Here is a 22,486-nt window from a genome sequence, read left to right as displayed (position 1 = left end):
GCTCATATCGACACCCCTTTCAGTAACATATTCCAAGCAATACCCAGATTGCTTTGTGGAGCTGGGATTGAAAGAAAAAAAAAACAAAACAATCAAAGTTGTCATCACTGTTACCACTGTCAAAGAACCAGGGAAGAAAGTGGATAGAATTTTCAACATTTAGTTTGCCAAGTGTTTGTGAGATGGGAGTATGTGGCGATAAGATTTGCCTGTTGAGCTATGAGGCCCTTTTCAAGTCTTTTGAGACCTGGAAGGGACTGATGTTAGCTTGCTTGCTTACTGATACCTCCCTGAGAGCCCTCCTGAATGTCTGACTTAGTGGCCCCCAAATTTGGCAAATGAGTTATGTCTGAGATCCTGCCTGTTTTAGCCACTTCCCAGCGGTGTGATCTTGGATAGGTTACCTAACCTCTCTGAGCCTTAATTTTATCATCTGCAAAATATGGATATTAATAGTGCCTACATAAGAGCATTACTGTCTGCCACTTGGCAAGCAAGTTTGATTTGGTGGTTGTAATAACCCTCCTCTGTTCATTTTTGCTCATTTCCAAGCTCATAACAATTGGAAAACTGATCACTACCAGAACAATTCCAGGAATGTATCTGTAGGAAGAACAGACGGTGAAATCTTTTTCTCGAACCTCTCTCAGTAGGCTTTAGGATCTGGGGTTACCTCCTGGAGCTGGTGAGAGACATAAAATCCACTTGGCCTGCCTTGTCTCTTCTTGCCTCACCAATGCTCGGCATGGATTAGAAATTTGCTCCCTTTTGTGCCACAAGTTCTTAAACTGACGACAGTCAAAGGGAATGAGGCGCAGACCCCCTGCTACTTACAAAAAGCTCTTCCATGCTCTTGCAAAAGCTAAAGGTGAACCTCAATCAACTGGCTTATTTATAGTTTGAAGAGTTATATCCCACCTACTGCCTTGGGGGTTTAATCAGAAGAAAGAGCCTACTTAATGTTCATCTCCCACTGCCAAATCACGCCACAGAGATGTCGGGACATTTGCCACGTCAGCCCTTTGGAGGTTGCCACAGGTCAGCAATAAGCCTTGACGTTTGAAGGAGCTTGCTATCTCCAGCATATCCATCAAATAAATTATTGCCTGGCATGAGAGGACGAGGAGCAGCTGAGCGCCTTCCCAGAAAAAAAACAGTGAGTGGAAAAGCACCCGTCCCTAAGGACAGCCTCCAGCTTGTTTTCTGCATTATAAAGTAAATATGACAGTGTCCTTGCTTTCATGATTGGAAAGGCGAGATGGTCAAGTACCCTGGTAGCCTTCATCTTCCCATCATTGAATACCTGGAGGGACCCCAGGGGGACTGTTGTGAGAAGCTGCCCTGGGGGCCCGAGCTCTGAACAGGAATGCTTCCTTTGGACCCTCAGGAGCTTGCACAGAGCTGGGCCACTGCGGCTGTCCGTGATGTTTAATGAGCACATGAAGGAAGGAATGAGGCTTGGGTTCATCCCACCGAAGAAAGGCAAGTCCGGTCTATTGGTCAGCACCCCAGCTGCTTTTGTATTTGCTCAAACTAAAGCGTAAGTCCTTCTCTGCTTCCTTTCTTCCTACTCATACTTGGGACTAGGCAGGCGCTTGACACTGAGCCTCCAGAATGCTCTCAACTTCTCGTGCACCCAGCTTCTAATGCACATTCTTCCCTGTCTGAACCCCATTAGAACACAGGTACAAGGAATGGCTTCATTGTGTACCCCGAGCCTCCCAGTGCCTCTCGGCTAGAAGAGGGAGCTGAGGAGAAGGTGTGAAGAACCTAGAATTTGGACCCTGGAGACACACTACCATTTAGCCACATACCAGTGATTCAGATTTTGATTGTAAGGGGCTTTGGAAACTTGAGTTCCGTGTAGGAATGAGGCTGTAGCTAGGGCTTAGCAAAAAAGCATAGCCTTTATGTTCAGACAAAACAAGGAAGAATTCCATCTCTGTTATATACTACCTATACACCATATAGATCCTTGTGGGTCTATGGTAAAGATTAGAAATGAAGAATGTATATGTATGTCTGTAGGAAACACTTGACACAAAGATGCCTAACTGCCTGACAAAGGGTGGTTATTGACATTGGTGTTAGGACATTTCTAGACACTCCCCATCAGATGCTCTCAAAGTGGACTCCAGCTCCTCTAAGGGCTTTGGAAATGTGAAGGTGGCCTTTTCAATTGCCACAGTGCCTGGAAGAGGGGATACTAAACATTCCACAGTCCTCTGCATTAAGAACTGTGCCCCTTTTGGAACGCTCCTACACTGTTGGTGGGAATGCAAGCTGGTGCAGCCACTCTGGAAAACAGTATGGAGGTTCTTCAAAAAGCTGAAAATAGAGCTACCATATGATCCAGCAATTGCACTACTGGGTATTTACCCCAAAGATACAAATATAGGGATCCGAAAGGGTATGTGCACCCCGATGTTTATAGCAGCAATGTCCACAATAGCCAAACTGTGGAAAGAGCCAAGATGTCCATCGACAGATGAATGGATAAAGAAGATGTGGTATATATATTCAATGAAATATTATGCAGCCATCAAAAGGAATAAAATCTTGTCATTTGCAATGACGTGAATGGAACTGGAGGGTGTTATGCTGAGCGAACTAAGTCAATCAGAGAAAGACATGTATCATATGACCTCACTGATATGAGGAATTCTTAATCTCGGGAAACAAACTGAGGGTTGCTGGAGTGGTGGGGGGTGGGAGGGATGGGGCGGCTGGGTGATAGACATTGGGGAGGGTATGGGCTATGGTGAGCACTGTGAATTGTGTAAGACTGATGAATCACAGATCTGTACCTCTGAAACAAATAATACATTATATGTTAAAAAAAGAAGAAGAAGAAGATAGCAGGAGGGGAAGAATGAAGGGGGGGAAATCGGAGGGGGAGATGAACCATGAGAGATGATGGACTCTGAAAAACAAACTGAGGGTTCTAGAGGGGAGGGGAGTGGGAGGATGGGTTAGCCTGGTGATGGGTTTTAAAGAGGGCACGTTCTGCATGGAGCACTGGGTGTTATATGCAAATAATGAATCATGGAACACTACATCAAAAACTAATGATGTAATGTATGGTGATTAACATAACATAATAATAAAAAAACAATAAAGAAAGAAAGAAAGAAAGAACTGTGCCCCTTTTGAGAATCACTGCCCCTCAACCTCAGATCCTGTCCACCATGACTCACTGCACTCATCCACACATGCATCCACCACCAGGAAATCCACTTACAGCATTTCAGAAGCTGTGTGGATGTTCCGAAATATTTAATCACTCAGGGGCTGAACAGTTGGCTCCAGATGTCTTTGGAGCTTGGAATTAGAAGCTCTGAGTCTAAGTTTTTCCATTGATGAGTCACTTAGTTCCTTGATTAGAAAGTATCTTCTCCTCCTCAAACCTCTTCTTTGTCATCTGTCCCTTAGTGATACTCCCCAAATGGTTAATGAGCATTAAATCAGAAAATGTACATGGAAATGCTTGGGAACCATAAGGTTCTGTGCAACTGTTAAGAGTATATAGATATTCAGCATTATGTACTGTAATATAATTGACTAGGAGCCAACTAAAGGCATTCCTCTTTTGAACTCTGATTGCCAGGCCATATTGGAGCCTTAGGCTCAAGGAAAAAGTCAATGATCTTACCCTGCCTTCTTTAAAATTTTGACATTTTGTTCATGATGGATTTTTTGCATTAATTTTGATCTTAAAATATTTTTTGAAAAAAGTATTTCTTTTGATTACTGAGTGCTTTGGTACCCTCTTAAATTTTATACCTCAGGGAAATGCCCCAGTCCTTCACCCTTGTGCTGAGGTCTTGGCTCCCTTTAATCTTCCATCCAGTTGGTTGCACTTCAGTCCAAACATTTGGCCCTTGTTCTGTATGGTGGAGAAAGAGAGCCTACAAGATTCATTGCCTTCTTGTAATAACTCTATATACTTGAAGGTAGTAATCAGGTTGTCCATTGGCCCCCTTTTCGCTCTACTAAATTGCCCTAACTCAGCTCTTCCTTTGGGTGCCCCAGCTTCCTGAAAGAACCAACTAATTTTCAACCTGGTTGCTGATTTCTGAGCTTTTTAATTGTGAGAAACAAACAACACATTGACCAAAGAATATCCAGTGTCATTTTATATATTATGACTTTCAATGCATTTCTAGTAGTTTTTCCCCCACCGAGCACTACAGGATACTATTGTAGTCTATTGTGGGGCTTTTATTATCTGGATCCTCCTTCCCAAACGACTTTCTTATAGCCTGAGAATGTAATAAACACTATAGGGAGGGACACTAAGAGCAGGTGATTTCTCAGAGCCTCCCAACCACACCTGAGCTACCCCAGACCACTTTGAAGCATGGTGGCTTGGGGTCTCTGTTGCACTTTTTATACTTTTCCAGGTGGAGGAAAGTTGGTCATGGTTCAAATCCTGCCATTTGGAATTGGAAAGTACATCTAGTGACCCAATATCTTAGATATTTGCCTTATTGGGATTTTTTTTCTTAAGAAACACTGCCATTTGTTGAACACCAACTACTGTTAACTTACGCTCATCATCACCCCCACTTAAGAGGTGAGAAACAGGGTAATAAGCATTTAAGCAACTTGCTCAGAATCCCATGGCTGGTGAGGAGGCAGCTGGAATATGAAGAGGGCTATCTAGCTTCAGAGTTTCTGGGCACATTTAATCACTGTTCTATTCTGCTTCTTGGACACCATCAAGTAAGGCAATTGGGGTTAATCCTTGTAACAGCTCCACATGCCAGATATTATACCTATTTCCACTTAGTGAAATGGAGACTCCAGAAAGTAAAATAACTTGACCAAGCTTAACTCTTCTCTAGCTAAGTATGGGCATATCAGGCTGTAGGACCAGGTACAAGTATGCGAACCAGAAAGAAACAAGAAATGGATTTCTTTTTTATCAGATCTTAAGGGGCAAACTCAGTTTAGGTGAGAAAAATCGAAGAGCTCATTGAGTGATGGTATCCCCCTACATCTCCAGTATATACCAAGCAGGTGAGCCGAAACGTAAACTCTGCTAGCCCAGAAAAAGCCAGCTTCATTTCATGAATAATGATGTGAGTGCTAATTTCATCTAATTCATTTCAGTTCAGCCTGGCAGCCTCAGGAAATACAGAAGCCACACAGCCCTTCGTTGAGGCCTGATTTCTGGAGGAAGCCAGTTCATGCTCGGGGAGCCCAGCGCTCCCGCCCTTCAGTTGGCACACTTAACCCAAGCCAACAGAGCCCCTGAGTGCCTCTGGAGGACAGCGCTTCCTATCGCTCACCACTCTGCATTTTTGTTCATGGTGTCTGGGTTTAGATGAATGAGATTTACATAGCTTTAATAAATATTAATAACCATTTTAATCTCAGTAAACCTTTCATATGAGACATGCAAATCTCTTCCCAGCCATCTTAGGTGCCCAATGAGAGTGAAGTAATTTTGCAAAGCTCTGCCAACTCTTCCAGGCCCTTCGGGCCCCATTTAGGCTGGGTTTGTGTGACAGGGAACATGTTCTGGGAGAAAACAAAGAAGTACTTAGGATGGGCATGCAGGCAGACCACACGCACTGGCCCATTTTCATTTTCAGGTATTGTACTCCTGTCTCTATCTTTATCTATCTACCATCTGTGCTCAATTATTTTTGTAGGGGGATGTTTTATAATATTAATAATAATACTAGAAGTTAATATTTATTGGGTGCTTACCATGTGCCAAACAATGAGTTGTGTTCCTTAAGTGCATTTTTTCATTCGATCCTCCCAACTGCACTATTAGATAGACATCACTATCATCCCCACCTTACAGATGAGAAAACCGAGTCTCAGAGAGGTTGCTTGTCCCAGGTCATATAACCAGGAAAGCATGTGACAGTACCTGGGTTCAAACTGAGGTTTGTTTCCTTCTAATGATCTTTGGCTGTCAGTGGGATAACCTGATCATTTACCTTCTTGTTGAAACCAAAATATTTGGAACAAATAGTGGTGTATAGTTTAAAAAAAAAAAAAAAGGCCTCAAGTAGACTTAGCCTGTGTGGGTTGGGGGTGAGGGTGGGAGGAAGAGAGAAAGAGAGAGAGGTTACTTCAAAAAACCTAGTGAGTAAGGCAGCTATAAAGTGAATTTTAAAATCCCTTTCCATCCATCCATAGGATCAGGCTGAATGAGCTTTACATTCATGAGCCATTAGAGCTGAGGTGTTTCAGGGATTACCTAGCTTGAGCTTCTTATTTTACACTTGAGGAAACTAAGGAACAGAGGACTGTAACTCGTTCAAGGTTAACATAATCATAAACATTTGGATTATTCTCTCGGATCTTCACTTCTTCTTACTATTACTATTTGTTATGACTTCTTAACACATTTTGAGATACAGTCGGACCAAATGCTAATACAAGATAAGATATTTTGCGATGATGTATTTTTTTTATGTGTAAATCACTACTTAGTGTCTTAGCAGATGGAAGTTCTAGAACACTTACAACAATTAAGCGCAAATGAAGTCAGTATGATTATTCTCCAGAATCATCAAAATTGTCCTGTTCCAAAATCCAAAATGTGAACGTGCCATTCTCCAAAGGTCGGCTGTTTTCTCAGATATAAGACTGATGCCCTCTGTTGATGGTGTGTGTGTCTCAGAAGGAATTCTCCTGTGGAATTCTCCTGTGGTCGATGGGAGTTTGTATATTTGCACACTGCAGGACAGTGGATTGCATAATGGGCTCTTTGGTGGCAGGGACCTTGTGTTAACAGAGCAGAAATGTGCAAACGCATCCTGGCCCTGGGGCAGAGCTGACCAAGCTCTAGACTGATAGTGTTAAAACCCTGAAATACCTCCTCAGGATTAACTTGCCTGATCCCAATTTACCAACCAGAAAATAGTCAGTGGTTCTAAGGTATCTTAAAATATTATCATTTTTAAGAGGAGGAGGAATGATATGAAGTAATAAAGGGCCACCCTAGAAATTCCTTTTAATTATACTGGGGAGGGATTCTTTGGTATATTTTTTTTATTTTTTATTGTTATGTTAATCATCATACATTACGTCATTAGTTTTTGATGTAGTGTTCCATGATTCATTGTTTGTGTCTTTGGTATATTTTTAAAGTTAAACCCGTGTCTCCCCAGGGACTGTAAACATTTCCATGATGATACTTCTGTGAAGACCAAAGTCACAGGTGAAGTTTTGGAGATTGATTCATGCATTCTTTCTCATTCAGATTTATTGGATATTGTGCCATGTGCCAAAGAGATAAACATGAAAGTGACAGTCTCCTGCCCTCAAGGAACTTGCAGTCTTGGGGGGAGGCCTAAGAAGGAGTACACAAGTAAACACACAATTACAGTGAAGTCAAGTTAAGACAACTCTCTCAAGTCAGACTACCGGGGCTCCACGCCCATTCCATATTTCACTAGTTATGTGATACTGAGTGAGTTACTTAATTTCTGAAAGTCTTGTGTCATCAGATGTGACATAAGGATAATAATAATGTCTTTCATGAAAAGTTCTCATTGGGTAAATGAGACAATATATATAAATGCTCAGTAGAGCATATGGTATACATATCCCAAAATAATAGCTGTAATAGCAATGGTTCTTACACTCCTATTGCAAATGCTTTAGTGGAAATAATGAACAAAGAAAGGGCACCTAACTGAGAAGGGTTGGGGCGGAGGAAAGATGAAAACTATACAGAGAAGAAGCATGAAGAGGAGTATGAATCAGTAGGCAGACTGTCCAGGATGGTTGGAATTGGGATAAGAAGTGGCAGGTCTCTCCTTTTGGTGCCTGATGAGGTAGGTCCAAAGGCTTGGAGGCATGGAAAAACCTCATTTACTCAAGGCAAGGCCTATACTTGCTTCCAGCTGGACCAGAGACCCACAAGGGCAAAAGGGGACACACAGCAGGAGATGTACAAGGTGCATCATAAAGGGCCTTAGTTTACTTTGAAGGCCTTGCAGGTCACTGAAGAACTTTAATCAGCAGAGTGACATCACAGAATTTTGGAAGGGTCACTCCAGCTATGATGTAGACCATCAGAAGAGAGTAGATCAGAGGCAGAAATTCAAGTGAGAAATGATAAGAATCTAAACCAAGGCGATAACAATGGGAGCAAAGAGAGGGGATGAGATGTGAGAGGTTCTTAAGAAGAAAGGGGTGAGACTTGGCAATTAATTGGATGTGAAGAGCAAAGGCCAGAAGCATTTCATGATGACATTCAGATTTCTGGCTGGAGAGACTGGATAGATGGAAAGGTGGATATAGTGCGGAAGATGGTGTGTTCAGTTTGGGACATGTTGAGTTTGCGGTTCTTTATAGGATTTTCAGGGAAAGATGCATTTCTGGCACTCAGAAGAAATATAGGGTATTAAAGTCATGGATAGGATCCAAGAAATTATTTATGTGTTGAAAACACTTGATATAAAGCCATCTACTGAATCCATTTTTGTTGTTTTGGTTGTTAAAGATGAGAACACGGAAGACAGAATATATGGTTCTTCTAGAAGACCAGCTTTCAACTTTATTAAAATAAATGACACACTCTAATGAATAGAATAATGATTTCTAAGGTGTCTTACAATTCTAACACTATGATTCTATTGTTCCAAACCACCGCCGTGAATCTGGAATTGCCTTTTGATGATGGTAGTCTTGTGGCCTTAAACCTTCCTTTGTGGCTGGACGAAAGCCCACTCGTCACACATTTTTTGCATTTTTAAAAAATGAAAACCATACAGCCCCAAACATGCAGTGAAGACGCTTATGAAAAAGAAAAACCAAGTAAAGATGCTATCTACATTTACCTACTCTGATCCCAATTGGCTGCAAACAGCAGAAGAATCTTCCTGCCGTAGTGATCACGGTTTTCCAGCACTCCGGGGAAGCCGTCGATGAGAGCCCTCTTAATGCCGGGGTCATCAGCCTTGAAGTTTTTGAACATGTCCAGGTTCAGCTGGCGGTACTGAAAGTACTGGGCCAGGAGTCGGAAGGCATCTGCTTGGTGAAACTTCCTGGCTCGGAGAAATCTCAGGATGAACGCATCATCTGTACGTAAGAACCCAATGTCAGGCCTGGTGATGATCATGTCCCTGACTTGCTGGATATCCTGATGTAAGACATCTGGGTTTTCATTCAGTTCCAGGCGAGCTTTCTCTATAGTCTCTGGACTGAGTCCGGCCTGTAAATGGGTCATCTTGGCTGAATCTCCTTTCCAAGTGCTTAATTTCTGATATTTTGGAAGAAGGGAGACTGGTCCCATTCACCTGACGGTCTGCCGAAGTTGGGGCCCATTCAACAGTTTTGTTACTACCAAGCTGCCACGGAAACAAACAAATAGAAGGTCTTCTTTCTGTTCTTGGAAAGCAGTAGGACATTCAGGTCTTAGGTGGTGGTGGCCATCCAAAAAAGAAGCAAAGCTGAGACCATTTCTTACTGCAAAACAAATGCACACAAGAGAGACAAAACAGTGATGATACAACATCTGGGCAAATTAACTGGAACTGAGACAGAAAAGCAGTATTGTGCTGTGGGTTTGAGTAGATGAGGTCTCCGAAGAATAAAGGGTAAATTATCTTTAAAATGGTGTAATAGGCAGACTTTTAGTGTTGACGTCCTGGATGCATCAAATACTTGAAACATGTTTGGGAACTTTTTAGTCACACTGATCATGTTAACATAATAGAGTATGGTCAGATTAGTAATAGGTTGCTCTTTCACTAAGAAATGGTGAGAAGAGAGAAAGATCCTTCTCTGCTGCAGCATGCTTTATGGGGTTGTTCACAGACCTAGAAATTATGGCTGCTGTACAATTTATTGCTCCCATTAGCCTCTTTTCTCAAACAGAAGTACCTTTCACAGAAATACCCCCTCGCCCCACCTTTTTAAAAGGCAGTCATTTGCATCTTAACAATAAAAAGGGACTGTTACAGGTCACTCTACCGTAACCCCACAGGTACCTAATTACTCAAAACTGAACTAACAATGGCCTAGGGAAGGGGGAGGGTGGCAGCCTTTTGGCTGGAAACCTGACCCTCAGTAATCAAATTCAACAGCAATGAGAGAGGACGCTCACGCGTGGACATTATAAGCAGCTTTCTTATTTGCCTTTGTTACTCTTCTGTAGGCAAGGAAAGGGGACTTGAAACCCCGGGTGCCTCCCTGCTGACCCAATATCTATACAGGCTTAAAAATCCTCCCATTTTATATAACTTTCCTGTTGTTCTGAGATATCATTTTGCTTATGATAATGATTGTTTGAATCTCCTCAGATACATCTCTTATGACTTCTACACCAAAATGGCATACAGAGGAACACCCGTATTATTTGCATCTTTCTCATTTTAAATATAAATGCTCTCAGACATCTGTTTGGTCTAACCCAGAAGCTGAAAAAATCAGAAGCCATACTAGGCTTCTTGAACTTGAAGGCATGTGTTTTTTTCCTAGGTTTACAGTGTTTACAATGAGGGGCAGAATATTTATTCCCAAACTAATTATTATTGGTACTGTTTTATCATACAAAATAATTTAAAAGACAAAATTATTCTTCTGCTTAATTTAGAACTACCAGTTAGTTCTTAAGGGAGACCATCAACTCACACATTTCTGCTTTATACTGTGACATGGGGGAGATGAGGAACAGTTCAAGTAACTGATACTCATCTTCAAGATAATGAAATAATAGAAATTTTATGTATAAAATGTTGGCGGTGTAAAATAATTTGTAAGAAAACACATTTAGCTCTGTAACATGTGAAAATGAGAACTAAAATAAAGTCTTGATTTTCACTAATTTTAAGGACTTAGAATGGTAAATAGAAAATAATGCTATGAACTATTCCCAGGATTGGAAGAAACTTCCAAATCCATCTAGTTCGATGTTCATCTGATGTTAAAATTCCCTATCTAGTAGCCTTACCACACCCCTTCAGAAAGTTCTCGAGTTTGATGTCTCCCGTTCCAGTTCATCCCTACACCCACAGCTATATGTCCTTACTGCTCCCACCAACCACTTGAGCAGGATGATCATATAATTTACCATCCAAATTTAGACATGAGGGGGCACTTATAATAATAATGATGCTGGAACAATAGCCATAAACTGAGATAAATCTAAGCAAACCCAGACAGATGGTCACCCTACTAGTGAATGATCTTTTTGTTCCTACATCCAAGAGACAAATGTCAGTACTCTTTATGAGTGAACTCTATCCGTATTCGATATTGATGACTTCATCCTTCTTAAAACTCTCTCTGCCATTCTCCAACCCATTTTCTCTGACTCCAGACACCCTGATTTTTCTCTTAGCCTTGTCGACTCCTGTTCTGTCTTCTCTTCCTGTGAACACTTCAGTGTAGTGTTTCCAGGACCTGCCCCATGGTTTGACCACCTACATGTAATATAACTTCTGTGTATAGCTCTCTCCTGGTCTCCAGGCTACACATTCAACCGCCTTCTCAACAACCCCACAAAGATGTCCTCTAGACACCACAAACTCAATGTGCTTAAACCTGAACTAATCCTAGTTCCTCATCCTGAATTCGCTCCTCCACCTCCATCTCTTAGTGACTGACATCGTCTGCTGTGCCGTTTCCCACTCTAGAAACCTGGGAGTCTACTCTTATTCCACTCTCTCCCTTATCACCCACGTCCAGACAATTATTTCCATAATATTTCTTAAATCTGCCCGTTTTTTCCCATCCATTTTCGCTGTCTTTGTTTGAGTCACATCAGTCTTTGTCCGTTTAGCCCTGCATTATCTTCCCTATGGTGTCCTTGCTGCCAACTTTGCCCTTCTCCAGTCCGCTCTCTGGATTCTAATTGAAATCTGCTCACGTCATTCCTTGATTGACATTGACCAATAGCTGCCAATTGTCCCAGGATAAAGTATAAAACTATGTGATAAGGTTTCCAAGACTCCTCATCATCTGGTCTTTATCTCTTTCCAGATTCACCCCCTGGCCATGCAGCTACACTGAACCACATGAAGTTTCTCCTCACCTCCTTGACAAAGCATGACCTCTGATGAACTCCTCTTCACCCTTCAGGAGTCATCTGGACGCCATTTTCTCTAGGAAACCCTCACTGACCTTCCCAGGTCACTGGCAGTCCCATAGCCCCAACCACATCATTTCATTGCCATCTCCCTCTCTCCCTCTTTACTCTGAACTCCTTGCAGGGAAAAGCGGGATCCCACTCATCTGTGTATCCCCAATACAGTGCCTGGCACAAAAAGTGTCAGCCCATGAGTGGAGCAACTTTGCTGTGTTCACCATCTATCCTCAGTGCCTAGAACATTTTCTACCACAGAGTGGGTGCCCACTAAGTATAGAGAGAGTAAGTGAATAAAGAAAGTAGTCAAAACATTGTTTCAATGAGTGAGTGGTTTCCCCTTCTGTTGGATGCCTCAGGAATCATTTTCCTTAAATGATAGCATTGCAGCTGACTTTTAATTTCCCAGGAGAATTTAGCCTAGGCACATTGTACTTCAGATCATTGCCTCCCTGAAGCATGCTGGATGATATTCACAGTTCCTAGCCACGACACAGGACGCTTAGAGCACAAGTCATAACAACAGCTTGTCCCCTTCAGAAGATTTAAAGGTTCTGGGAGCAAGTTACACACATTACAGTTCAGGGAACTCCACAATGTTTCTGAGATAAATTACTATAGGTTCAAGGGGAGAGCTGAGATTGCATTTTTCATGACCCACCTCCACACATAGCTATGCTTCCAATCTATAATATTGAAATAAATTTGCTTCAATTTACATCTTTATTCTGTCCTCAGCATACAGTAGAAGCTTCTGGGGAGAATACCCAAGCCAGAGTCACTTAGGATGAAATAGATATTTTCCATTAAAGGCAAATGCTTCACTTCAGAACTCTGATTAATCTGCTATTTAAATAACAACTTTGATAATATTTAAGGCTAAAAATGCAATGCCATTCAAGAATGTTCTCCAGGATGTAGTGTTTTTACTTGACTGTCATCTTTTATTCATGTGAAGGACTTGGTTCTCATTCAACTTTTCTGAATTGGTCAAATAAGTATGAAAAGATACATTGGACTTGGTATCACATGAAGAAGTAGGAGTGGTTTGGGGCGCCTGGGTGGCTCAGTCGTTAAGCATCTGCCTTTGGCTCAGGTCATGATCCCAGGGTCCTGGGATCGAGCCCCACATCGGGCTCCCTGCTCCGCGGGAAGCCTGCTTCTCTCTCTCCCACTCCCCCTGCTTGTGTTCCCTCTCTCGCTGTGTCTCTCTCTGTCAAATAAATAAATACAATCTTTAAAAAAAAAAAAAGAAGTAGGAGTGGTTTTCTGTCCTAGTGGAATGAATAATAATAATAGCTTTATTTTATTATTTACTGTAAGTATATTTATTATGTCCCAGACACTTACATACTCTCTATTTATATATTACATTATTTGATCTTTAGAACAACATAAAATGAGTGTATTATTGTCCCCATTTTTTAGATGAGGAAACAGAGGCATAGAGAGGTTAAGTGAGTTTTCCAAGGTTACACAGCTACTAATCAGCAGAAATTGGATTCAAGACCAAGTAATCTTTCTCTAGTCCCATGCTCTTTTCTACTGTGCTGTTCTGCCTCTTAGGTGCAGCAAAAGGGTTCTAATATTTACTACTTAAGAGCTATGTGACCTTCAGCAAGTCACCTTTCCTCTCAGAACCTTACTGTCCTTTACTAAAATTCCTTCTAGATTTACCATTCCATAAACCTCACAGACTGTTCACAGACATTCTTAGGTAGCTTAATGCCATACCTTACAGATGTCCAGTCTTGTCCTTGCTTCTTTTTTTTTTAAAGATTTTATTTATTTATTTGACAGTGAGAGAGGGAACACAAGCAGGGGAATGGGAGAGGGAGAAGCAGGCTTCCCGCTGAGCAAGGAGCCCGATGCGGGGCTCGATCCCAGGACCCTGGGATCATGACCTGAGTGGAAGGCAGACGCTTAACCGACTGAGCCACCCAGGCACCCCTTGTCTTTGCTTCTTCATCGGAAGAGGACTGAAGCTATTTAAAAATCTGGCTGTCTATGCCTTTTCCAGCTATCACAAATGTTTGCTCTTCCTTTGCGTGTTTTCCTTTGGGCTAAAATGCCAGATCAAAGATCCTGCCATTCTATTTGAAAGATTGACACTTTGCCATGCCTAGCAGAGTGCCAAGCATGATCTGGGCACTGAAATGTGCTTGATAATCAAAAAGGGCACTTTAGGCACATTCATGTGAGGCTCAGAAACCACCTTTTCCATTGCTGTTTGGGTCCCAAATGATTTTTTATTTAGACATTGTTACAAATACATGGAGAGTAACTTACCACACCCTCTGGGGTGTCCAAGGTAGAAGCTAACTTCTACTTCTAATGCATGCTTTTTCTTATGAACTAGAAATTTAAGTAGTAGTAGTATTTTGTATGAGAGTAAGGAAAGAAGAGTCTTCATATCATGATATTTGAAATAATGGTATCTATAGATTCAAGATTCCCACTTCATCTCAAGTTTCCATTAGAAGAAATCTATTCTTATACAGAATTCAGTCTTGGGGCACCAGGGTGGTTCAGTCACTTAAGCATCTGAGTCTTGATTTTGGCTCAGGCCATGATCTCAGGGTTGTGAGATCAAGTCCAGCATCGGAGTCCTCACTCAGTGGGGAATCTGCTTGAGATTCTTTCTCTCTGCCCTTCCCCCTCCCCTTGCCCCACTCCTGCAGGCTCCCTCTCTCACTGTCAAATAAATAAATAAATCTTCAAAAAAAAAAAGAATTCATTCTTAAGAAGGTGTATTTGTACACACACACACATACACCTATAAAACATACATCCTAGTATTTTTGAACTAAGGAATCTATGCAGAAAAATCATTTCAGAAAGTACAATAATTCAAATGAAATTGGTTTTGGTTATTTTATAATCTATTATTTGCATTTATTTCATTATCTTCAGAAACACACATTAAATATAGTGGGAGACAATCAGACTAATAACCGTACCTTGTCTATAGAATATGTACGTGAGTACATATTATTTCAAAGCCTTTTACATCAATTATCTTTCTTCATTGTTACAATGATCCTGTAATAGGTAGAAGAGAAAGGATTCCCTGGGAGATCTGAGGATCATGTGAAATGATGTAGGTAAAAGTGCTTTGGAAATAAAAAGCTCCATTTTACATTTACTGTAATCTTGTTGGTATCATAATTTTGTTTCCAGGTAAAAAGAGATTGAGTCTTAGAACAACTAAGCACTTGTCTTAAAGTCAGATAATAAACTAATGTTAAAAACTGGGGGAAAAAACCAAATATTCACTGAGTATTTATTTTATGCCTACAGCTTTGATGTTCTATGATCTAATCTCCACACCAACCTTTAAAGCTGGGTTATTAATTATTAGATGAAAGGATAAATATGAGATTTAGATAGATTAATAATAGCTAGAAGAATGAAGATTCACACCACAGCCTCCCTGCCCTACGGCCCACGTTCTGTCAATGACCTTGCCCTGCCTCTCAGCATAGGTGCTTTCTCTACACCATTCTGGATACTTGCGCCCTCACAACGACTCACTCACACAACAGGCACACACCTACACCCCACCAGTCCTAAGGAAGATCATGTAAAGGATGTTGTAAAATTGGCCAGATTTGGGGAGGAAAGAGTATACTGTTGTCATGACCAGAAAGATAAAATCTATAAAGCCTAGATATTGTTTGAAATATAAGAACACTAATAAATAATGAAAATACCTCAAATATGTATTGCTTTGGGATGTTCTTAGCAATACAAAAGAATAATTTTAAGTACACATAAATTTAAATTAATACCAATATAAAATGAGAAACTATACCCACATTTGTTTTCTAAGAAAAAAAATGAAGATAAATCTGAGGGATAAAACTTTCCACATGAAAGTCTAATCAACTACCTCCTCCATTAGTAGGTGTGAAAGTTATGTCTCCAAATTTTAAATGTATATTGAATGAGGTCAACCCTGATGGCTCTTCACCTTTCTAAAATCTCACTTCAAAATGTTTAACTGAATATGTTTTTCCCCTAGGAATGCTGAAAGGAATTTTTACACTGAATGAAATAAAAATAGATGTTGCTGATACATCTAGACCAAAATTGAAAATCACAACGAGCAAAGATCTTTTTTTTTTTTTTTTAGTACAACTGTATTTGAAATCTTTCCTGAAAGATGACATGCTCCCTTACTGCCCGTGGGTGGTACCTACATTTAATCCTCAGAGGTTGGTTGATTGCAGCATTCTTTGGTGCTAACCAGAAAAGGGGTGGGTTTTTTTCCCCAAATGATGAATTTGAAATTGACCATGAGGGCTTGTAGGACTTCTCTGCATACGTACTGACAAAGGAGCATAAATCCTGTGAGTAACAGATTGCTTCCCAGTCCATCAGCATTCTATCAAACATTACCCAACTTGCAGATATGAACTAGCTATACCAGGGCCAGGGAGAGAATTCTAGAAGGATAAAGGGGAGACCTTTAATCATCTGAAAGTGTAGTGTGACCAGAATTTAGCCCCTGGCTCACCGTCAAATTCCCATCACCTTCAACTCAGTCCTAGCCCAGGGCTTACCCTTGCAACATAAATATTCATTGTGTTGATTCTCTTGGCTCTCTTTAAAATAGCAACTAAGCAGGGTCATCTGCTCCCATTTGCTCTTGCTCTTAAGAAAGATTAAAAGTAAATTGGAAGGAGTTCTATCAGAGTAGAGACACTGAGAACTTCTACCCAAAATAAATGCCAGATCAGTATTAGAATAGTCTGGAACTTGAAGATGGATGTTTTGACAGAGGATTGTGTCCTGTGTTCTAGAACAACCCACACAACTTTTATTCTTTTAGTTTGCTTTGGGGCAAATAATACAAGGAGTTGAAGGAAAAGACAACTGGCAAGGAAGGCATGGGATTTTTCTGCCTCCGCACTGTAGAGAAGTATTTAGTTGAAGTAGTGTCTACCTTAGACCTCACTGTATTTTAAATAAAGACAATCTACAGGGAAAAATTTATTGAGACATAAAAAATTAGACTAAAACATTTTTCTATGCTATTAAACTATCCCCATAAGAAGTCACTGGCAGTCAATGTCCCAATTTAAAATTTAATTTCAGTTGTGCTTCGTAGGAGTATCAGCGGGAGAGGAAGGAAAAAACAAACATGTGATTCTTCTTCCATCAAGGGAAGAGGGTATTTCTCTCAGGATAGACTCTTTAGAGGAAGAGGCTCTGGAGAGATGTAAGAAAGGCAGGGCCCAAAGATGGCCACTAAATCCACTTGCGCTCTTTCCCTCTCAGTGTTTTCCCCAGCATGTTGATGTGACTGGGACCCTTCTGGATGTGCTTAGGCAGATGACATCAGCCGCAGGAATCGGTTCAGAAAACTGCCAGGTGAAGGTGAGCCCAACAGGGCGCACAGGGCTGAGGTGGGACGAAAGGGGTTATTTGTTTCACTTTCTCCTCAACTACAGCTGTGACTTCTCAGCTCTTATTGCCTCAGAACCTGGAATGGTTTTTGTTTTGTTTAGTCTGAGTGCCGTTATCTACTATTCAGACATTCAGGTGGGACTGTTCAGAAAGAAAGAAACTTTGTCTTTGCTTCTCGAAGTGTGGGCCGTGGATCAGTAGCATCAGCAGCACCCAGGAGCTTGTTGGGAATATGGGATGTCAGCACTCACCCAGACCTGTTGAATGAGTACCAGAATTCCCAGGCAATTTGTATACACACTGTTTGGGAAGCACTGCTCTAGAGGATTTGTAGTGAATCCAAAGGGTTGAGAGGGTAGGTTCATTACCTCTGAAAGCAGAACTCACACTGTATGTGGACAACAGTGCTACTCTATCCAACAGGAGAGTAAAAACACTTCCTGTGTGCTCACTCCTTTTGGAATACCAGCACTCATAAAAGCTTATCAGATCACTCCATTATGTTTGCACACATACTTGTGTGCTCTATATGTCAACAAAAAGCAATGAAAAAAGGAAGGAGGAGGAGAAGCAAGAGATGCTAAGAGATGCTAAGAGAAAGAGAAGGAGGGCAAGGAAAAAGAGGAGAATCTCACATGTTTTGTTACTTGGTTGTATTCGGCCACACATCAGACTAGAGGTCTCTTACTTAAAACCTATAATGTGAGCCCCTCTGCCATTTCCAGGCCCACAATTTCCCTTCATCCAAAACTACAGAAGAATGAACACTGAATACACTATGTACTTGGCACGTATAAAGGTATGGAACTTTATGTAAGACATTTGAACAGTAAGAGAAGCTGAATTGACATGATGTTATTTTAAGGAGAAGACATGGGGAAAGTTGCTTTGCATAATATCTATGAATTGGAGATGTAGCTAAAAGGGTCCAGAAGACAAGAGCAATCATCTCAAACACATATAGGGAAAATTCCTGCTGGCTCAGAAGTCAGGAAGAAGAAAGGCTCATAGAAAAGGGCCCTGCCAACACAGAAAACTTTCTCTGATACTCCCTGTCATGTGATAACATGTCCATGAAAGGGGAGAGGATTGGGTTACCTGGCCAGAGAAGATATGATAAAGGGCTGTGAGGGGCAGCAGAGGTAGTGAAGAATAATGAACTTATTAACTGAATAAATGAAAGCTTTTTTGGGGGGTGGGGGAAGAGAAGTGACCAGTTGATATCCATATCCATGAAAAATCAAACCAAAGAAGGCAAACTTCAGTTAAGCTAAGATGAACTTGGATGGAAAAGTAAGCACAGTTCTCTCTAGAGAGATATGATACTTGGGATTGACGTTACGGGGCTGCAGACTTGAAGTAATTCACATTGTGGATCTTCTCTTGAAAGAAATTTATTCCAGTGAAATCTGGATAAAATGAATGGTAATCAAACTAATTAAAATTTGGGAGAAGGGTGTAATGTAGGCAAAGATCTCTCTTGGCAATGCTGAGGGGTAGTTCTAGGCAGATGACATGCAACCAAGCTTCATATTTTGTATACTCATTTTGCTGTGTTACCTCCTGTCTCAGTCACCCTGTAACAGGAAAGGAGAGAAGACCCATGTCTGAATCCATTTACTAAGGATGACTCTGCTTTGAGGAAGTGTGTAAATCATGAATAGACTTTACAGGGTTAATAAAGTGTCCTTTTGCAAATCTTGCAAAAGTGAGCAGACACCACTAGTTCTGAAGAGTTCCTGATTCCCCCTTTTGGGAGATAAAAGTTTAGCAAGCTTTACACTCCATGATTCTAAAAGGATGTGCCCCTCTGTGAACATGTCTACAAAAGTGTATGATGTCACTCTGATGGAAAATATGTTTTCTGTTCACGTTTAAATCTATTATGAAAAGGAGAAAGTTTTGTTACTGAAAATATGAAAAAAGTAAAATAGCCCTTAATAGAGAAAAGAATAAAAGAAGAAGCCAGGATCGTAGCACTGTATAAAAATTAATAAGCCCAGCATAATATTTCATCAGAGAAAGGCATCACTTCTGAGACAGATGCCTGTAAATCTCACTGAAGCAGCATTGTTTTGAAATTTCCCCATCCTCAGGAAATTGTATTCAGCACAGGAAGACAGCAGCATTGGAGACACTGGATTCCTGGCCTGAGTTTCTAGTTTGAAGCAGCCAGAACTGCATGTACATTTTAAAAAATGATCTGGGATGAACCATTGTTTGCAAACAGATAAGGGAATATTAAGAATCTTGTTTCTTCGGGAATTGAAGGGTCTTGTTTACTGAGGACATCACCAATCTAAGGACAGTACATAAATGAGCAAATTTTCTTCTTCTCTAAAATCCATTTCACCAGATACTTTCACTAGTTTTCTTAGTTTGAATTCAAAAGTGGGTGAATTTTAGAGGCAAATCAAATTATGCCAATGGTTATGTAATTAATGGCAGTAAGTAACTTTTGAGAAAATGCAACTATCCCTCATTCCAGAAGAGTATTTGGTGTGAATTTTTCCTCAAAACTTCCTTTAGAAGCTACTTGTTCATGGCCATTTTTTATTTTTGACAAAATTAGTGAGCCAGTTTAGACCAAACTCGCTTTGCTGACTCTTTTTCTTTTTAAGGAAGCAGAATAAATGTACAAGAGTGATTTTTAAATGAGGCTTTTCTGTGCTCTGGTTTAAACTTGATTGTGACATGTGACCTGACACCATTCTCATATGAAAACATGATCCATCTCGTTTTTAATTAAGATGTTAATTTTATGAAAAATAATTTGCAAAAAAAAAAAAAAACCCCACCCACCCAATACTTTGCTGTTCAGTAATAATGGATTAAATGGGTACTCATTGAAAGATTTTTATTTATGACAGGCTCAGGTACTTATTTTCTGCTGTTTGTTAGTTCCTATAAAGCAGAAGATCCTGGATAAATTAAAGAGGAGCTATGACTTGGGTTTGGACCTTCAAGATATTTGAAAGATGTTCCAACTTCCCTTCAGCTGAGATAGAAAATGATGGCACTCTAAAAGCAGAGCCTGACAATACAGTTACATAAAATGCTTTTTCAATTTTTGCACTCTATTACCTTTTACTATTATGGGAAAAGCGTGTTATCGTCTGATTACTGAGAAAGCACACAAAAATCTCGCCTTCCAAATCCGAGTCAGTCCTTGACTAGTTATGAACAAAGACAGGCCATCTGCTCTGAATATCATTACTACTTTGGCCTTTTGGGCAAGGGATCTATCTTCTTTGCTCCAAAGAGAGGTTTAAGATTGGAAAATTGAAATAAGTAGACAGGAAGAGACATTTGAACAAATAGCACTTTCCGCTGAGAGCCAATTTGTTAGGTTATCATCACCAACATTTTAATTTTTACTCTGGTCACAGGGTTAATCTTTGGGGTCTTCATTTTACAAAATATTTCAGTAGAAAACTTAATTCCATAGTTTCTGTAATAAACGCTTAGGAAGGAAAATTGGCGTGTGGGTGAATATGAGTCATCAGTCACCCCCACCCTGCTTCCTGGTGATTCTCCATTGGAAAACCAGAAACACGGATTGAGCTTACATATCTCTTTTACCGGAATAACACTATACCCCAGGCCATGTTAATTTCCTGAACTAAACAGCCCCTAATCTGCTGAAAGGCCGCTGGCTAACTGCTGGTGTCTGGCAAGTGCCCCATCTGTCCCCTGCCCTGGGTCTCTCTCTGTCCTGGCTTCACTTTCCCTTTCTCTCAAGCAGGCGTCTCTTTGTTTTCAAGGGTGTCGTCCACCTGAACTTTCCTTCCTGTGCCTGAAAACTTGGGTTCTTATGCTCAACCCTGCGGACCTCAGGCTTTGTCTAAGTGACAAGACACAGTTGTGTTGACTGTAGTTACGGCGCTGGTGATGGTGGAGATCATGACGGTGATGGTGGAGAGATGGGGGTGCTGATGGTGTAAGGGAGCGCAGGCTGAGCGGGCGCCGGGAGGAGGAGGATGGACCGCGAAGGCGTGGAAAGTGGGGTGCGGGAGGGATGGAGTGCAGAGGGATTGCAGATGGGAGCTGTCCACGCACCGAAGTGCTGAAACGCCGCAGCCATGGCATCGCAAGAGCTGGGGGGAAAGGCGGGGAGGCGCTGCAAATACAGAAGGGAGAAAAAAGGCAACAAATACCTTCACACAGCCGCTCAGCCTTGCTTTAGGAATGTGTTTCTGCAGGTGTCCTCGCTGCTGAGCTGAGTGGGTGAGATCCCCTATTCTGGCAGGTTCGGGCTCAGATTTCTCTAGAAAGCTGTGAATGAGAGCCCCGGCTCCACGGGGCTGTGATTTTGGTAGGAGGCGTGTGCGCCGGAGACTCTGTCCTTCTATACCAAGCCTGGCTTTCCCCTGGGTCCTAAGTGCCTCCGCACCGCTGCTCTTCCCCCGTTCCATCAAGACAATACCAAGAATCATTGTAATTTTGTAACATCTGGGACAAGAAGTACCGGAACCATCACTTCCCACCCCCACCAACTACCACCAATCTTAAAAACAGAACCTTTTAAACTGATTAATGCAACCTCTGAAACAGACTCGTGTGTGCGTGTGTGCGTGTGTGTGTGTGTGTGCGTGTGTAAATTTAACAAATGAGAAAAAAAGTATCACAGACCTATGGGGGAAAGCACGGATTATTTTATTAACAAATGGTAGTGAGAAAATGAACAATTTGGAAAAGGTTCAAATTAAGGCTCATCGCACCAAAATTAACTACACTGAGATTAAAGAGCTAAATAAAAAAGTAAAATTATTTTAAAAAATCAACTAGAAAAACGAAAGAAATATTTTACTGATAGAGAAGCTTTTTTAAGCACAAGAGGATATAAGCAATCACCCCCCAAAAAAAGATCAATAAAATCGGATGCATAAAAATACTTTCAAATACAAAAATATCATAAAAGGGTAAATATAAATGACCATTTGGAAAAATTGCAAGAAATATATGTTTCATACTGAAAATATCTCACATCAAAAGAAAAACTCTAATGGCTTA

At 41.0% G+C, this 22,486-nt stretch overlaps 1 protein-coding gene across 1 annotated transcript in view; it reads right to left on the bottom strand.

Moving 5' to 3' along the window:
• The window catches only part of CLVS1 (clavesin 1), a 176,769-nt gene extending 154,965 nt beyond the window's left edge, over positions 1-21,804 (bottom strand). Inside the window, exons 1-2 of the mRNA XM_032421680.1 lie at positions 21,631-21,804; positions 8,814-9,441 (exon numbers count right to left, since the gene is read on the bottom strand). Of these exons, the coding sequence (XP_032277571.1) occupies positions 8,814-9,268 (455 nt within the window). The 5' untranslated portion in view covers positions 9,269-9,441; positions 21,631-21,804. The remainder of the gene's footprint in view (positions 1-8,813; positions 9,442-21,630) is intronic.
• Between the last annotated feature and the right edge of the window lie 682 nt (positions 21,805-22,486).

This window comes from Phoca vitulina, unplaced genomic scaffold (assembly GCF_004348235.1).
Source record: "Phoca vitulina isolate PV1807 unplaced genomic scaffold, GSC_HSeal_1.0 scaffold25, whole genome shotgun sequence".
NCBI classification, from domain to species: domain Eukaryota; kingdom Metazoa; phylum Chordata; class Mammalia; order Carnivora; family Phocidae; genus Phoca; species Phoca vitulina.
Note: the sequence above shows the minus strand (reverse complement) of the source record. Positions and strands in the feature narration are given on the sequence as shown.